The 3,819-nt window shown below is 45.5% G+C and overlaps 1 protein-coding gene across 1 annotated transcript in view; it reads right to left on the minus strand.

The window, feature by feature from the left end:
* Positions 1-3,646, minus strand: part of RCN2 (reticulocalbin 2) — a 17,714-nt gene extending 14,068 nt beyond the window's left edge. The window contains exon 1 of the mRNA XM_026068376.1: positions 3,447-3,646. Within this exon, the coding sequence (XP_025924161.1) occupies positions 3,447-3,646 (200 nt within the window). The remainder of the gene's footprint in view (positions 1-3,446) is intronic.
* Between the last annotated feature and the right edge of the window lie 173 nt (positions 3,647-3,819).

Genomic DNA, 3,819 nt, shown 5'->3' on the forward strand with positions numbered 1-3,819 from the left:
CTCCCGCGGGCGGTGCGCGGCCGCGGAGGGCCGAAAGCGAGCGTCGCCCCCTCCTGCCCGCGCCTTCCGTGCGCCCTGTGCGGATCAGCGGGAGGCGCCGCGTGCCACCGAGCTCGGCAAGCCACGGCCCCGCTTTGGCAGGCGGTGCGGCTCCAGCGGCGGCGAAGCCGGGAGACCGGGCTGCACCCGTTCACCAGGGCGGCAGCCGGGCTCTGGCCTGAGCCGAGCGTGCCCGGAGAGGAGCCGTGCAAAAGTTGTGCTTGCAAAGGCCACAGAGGTTTCGCCGCAGCACCCAGCTCGCAAATCGCACCGCTAGCGACCACTTGAAAGGAAGCGATGCTTCATAAATGTGTTAGCAAGGTGGATCCGTGTAAGTTTTCATAACTGTTCAGTGTGTGTATTAGAAAAGAAAGCTGTAGAATACATTTATCTCATTTACCGCTTCAGACAAACTAAAAGTACGCTGAGTAAATGAGCCGGGAGCCTCCACAGGAATGCCATTCCTAGCAGGTGTCACCTGAAATTGGGCTTGCTCTAATCCAGGGCCCACTGCGGTCACGTTAATCACTCTTACCGGTTTAATTGAGATTTTTGTCAGGCCGTCGTGGCATTTCTTATTTCTCCTTACAGTGTTAGTATTTTTCTGGACCTCCTCTTTTAAACAGAAAGTAAGATTACTTCTAAGTATTACTAAGACTAGAAGTAAGATTAAGAACTCTGGAATTCCACAAACATAATTGTTGCTGTGTTTAAGTAGAGCCCTGAATTAACGGGAATTGCCTGCTATATTGTCCTCTTCCTTTCATGGTGATAGCAATGTACTGCTCCCTGGTTAACCTCAAATTCTATTAACTGTGAAAAGCTAAGACAGTTCATTCTGAAGATCCAAGAGTAAAATATCATAATAAATCAGTAAATGTGTTATTGTAATTTCCTGCCCATATAAGAAATGTCTTTCTATTAAAAAATCTAATAGTGACTTGTCTCATATCTTTTATTGGTTTAAATGTCAAATTTCCCATCAATATTTATATAAATCACATATACAAAATGTGAATGAAGTCATACTACTTTGTGGCATTTGTAGACAAAGCAAATCCTACAAGCAATCAAAATAAAAATAACATTTGATTGGTTTCTGAAATAGTGCTGAAGATGCTTTGTCTTCTTTGTCTAATTCATAACACCCAAAAAAGCCAAACCTCTTTGCTGTAGTGTATCAAATTATACATTTTAGTGCCTAAACAACTGTAATAATAGCCTCTAAATATCAAATTCAATGTAGATGAATGAAGAGCAGGCTTATTAACAATACATTCTTGCACCAAGATGACTGAAGATAGAAATGGAGGAAATACAAATGACTGGAACAAGAAAGCAAGCAAAATCAGAAAAACATATGCTATATGTTAGGAAAAAATCTAAAGCTCAGCAATAATGCATTCCAAGAGGGAAAACATAGGAAATCATATTCTTCTCTTGATAGTTTCCTGTGTCAAAATCCAATCCAGACACTTCCTAGCACTCAGTTAATCAGTCCTCTAGTAAAATTCAAGATCATTCTGGTATGCATGTAGGAAAAAAAAAAAGAGAATCCCATGCTCCCTCAACATTTTTGAACCAAGTGCATAGCAAATGCATCACTATTGTAAATAAAAAGAGGATGTCAGCCAGGCTATTTTAAAATCAGAATACAAGTCATGCCCTATAAAAAGTTTTTTATGTGCTATACTTTTTGACTTTTCTGAAAAAAACACCCCTTCCCTCAAGCCAAATTGCATACTGCCTTTCATAAATCTGGAGCTGTTCTTTCAGTCATAAAGAAATTAGTGTTAGAAGGTCACGTTCAACACAGATTTCCACTGTATTGGATCATTCTTGCCTTTTTTTCTAATGACTTGACTAAAGCCATGATATCATTTCTTTTCTAAGAGATCTGCAAATGGAAATCTGTTCCTGTTAAACTGTCAGCACGACAGCAGTTGTCCAGCAACGAAAACAGCAGTTTCTTAACAGTTATTTCCAGCAGGTGAAATTATCTGTCTGGTGTTTACTCAAATTTTTTTACTTTTCTACATTTTAATTTTATAAATCACTATCCAACTTGAATGAACCTTAATTTTCTTTCCTCCAATGCATGTCATTTATTTTATAACGCCTTGCACAAGGTATCCTGAAGTATTTTAGACTCTGCAGACATTATAGCCCTGTTTTATTACTTCTCTGCAATTTGGGGTAGTTATTAATATCAGAAGAGATGATAGGTTATAAAATGACATTCTTCTGATGCGGTATCTGATTTGGTATCAAATGGGAATACCAGTATTTGCTGCAAGATCCTGAGGCCCAGTGCCAAGGCACAGCGCATAGCTCCAGCGGACCAAAGAGGCTGCCGTTGTGGAAGCGGTCACACTGACGTGTGCCACAGGAATAGGAGAATGCCCGACGTGTCCGTAGTGATGGCGGTGGGGGCACTGCACTGGCAAGCCCAGGTATGGAATTTGGGAGGACACATGTGGGTGTTTTTGCTGAGATGTACCAGGGAGAAGCACCCAAATGTGACTGTTTGCAAACCTGACAATAGGGGAACACAGAGACATGGTTGTGCTCAGGTGCAGCAGCGAGGAGGAGGAGGAGGAAGGCACGCAAAAGGAGATGCTGAAACATGTTATTAGGAAACCCAGAGAGGGGTGTACTAACAGGAGTCAGAAGGGGGATGCAGCTGTAGTTCAGTGTTAAACAGTTGTGTGGAGGAAGGCGAAAGGCAGGGGAGCACACGAGGTGTGTAAGACCCAGCTGTGGTCAGACTTTGCCCTAGGAAGCAGCAAGTCACAGTTTTGGATTACGATGGCAGAGTATTGGCAGAGCTGCGAAGTGCAGCCAGGTAAAGGACGGGTGCAGAGCTCCTTGCAAGGAGAAATTCATGCAGAGACAGGCTCTGACTCTCACGGGAGCATAAAAATGTATCTGCTCTTCAGCATGTCAATGGATAGGATACAAAGGCATTGACAGGGGTAGAGAAAATCATGCATGTTCAGTACACTAGTATACTTAAATGGCGTTGTATGACACTTTACATATGTAAGGTTACCACCGCAGTAGTGGTGACAGCACTTAAACTGTCCAGTGATAGTAACCAAGCTTGTTATTGAAGGCTGCCTGGATAACGGGTTTGGACGGGGCTGTCTGGCTCAGCTCTGCTCCAAAACAGAACCAAGCACGTCGTGTCTGGGAGATGTCTGTGCTCCCGTTCTTAGAGACGTCAGATGAAGCACGTATAATCTCCCAAGCAATCTATCCTAATGCACGTATTATTATTTTACTATTAGAGATGCCAACCTAAATTGTCCTGGTTGCAATTTCAGCCTCTTCTTGTCATTCCTATCCGAGTGTGGGGAACAGATTATTCTCTTTYTCTCCACAACCATGTTTTTATGTTCACGAACACTCCTACCACGTCCCTGTTTGTCTTCTCTTTCCTAACAGACTCAGCGTGTCCAACAATTCCTCCCAAGTCATGACTTCCAGACCTCAGATCATTCAAAACGGCCTGCTCGGGAGGCCCCACACCAGCCGCCCCTCCCCGAGGCCGAGCTGGACCGCTGTTAAACCCCGGGCTGGGTCGCGTTTCGCGAGCTGCCACCATCCATCGGCCACCATCCCCCCTCTTGCCGCTCCCGCCTGGCGGGAAGGCGCTGAGGGAGCAGCCGCCCCCCCGCACGCCGCCGCGCCCCGCAGCGCCGGCCCCGCTGACGCACGGCCCGGCACACGCCGCGCTGCCCGGGGAGCGGCTCGGCAGCCCCTCGACGCCCGTTTCAC

This window comes from Apteryx rowi, unplaced genomic scaffold, assembly GCF_003343035.1.
Source record: "Apteryx rowi isolate R43461 unplaced genomic scaffold, aptRow1 scaffold_27, whole genome shotgun sequence".
Taxonomy (NCBI): Eukaryota; Metazoa; Chordata; class Aves; order Apterygiformes; family Apterygidae; genus Apteryx; species Apteryx rowi.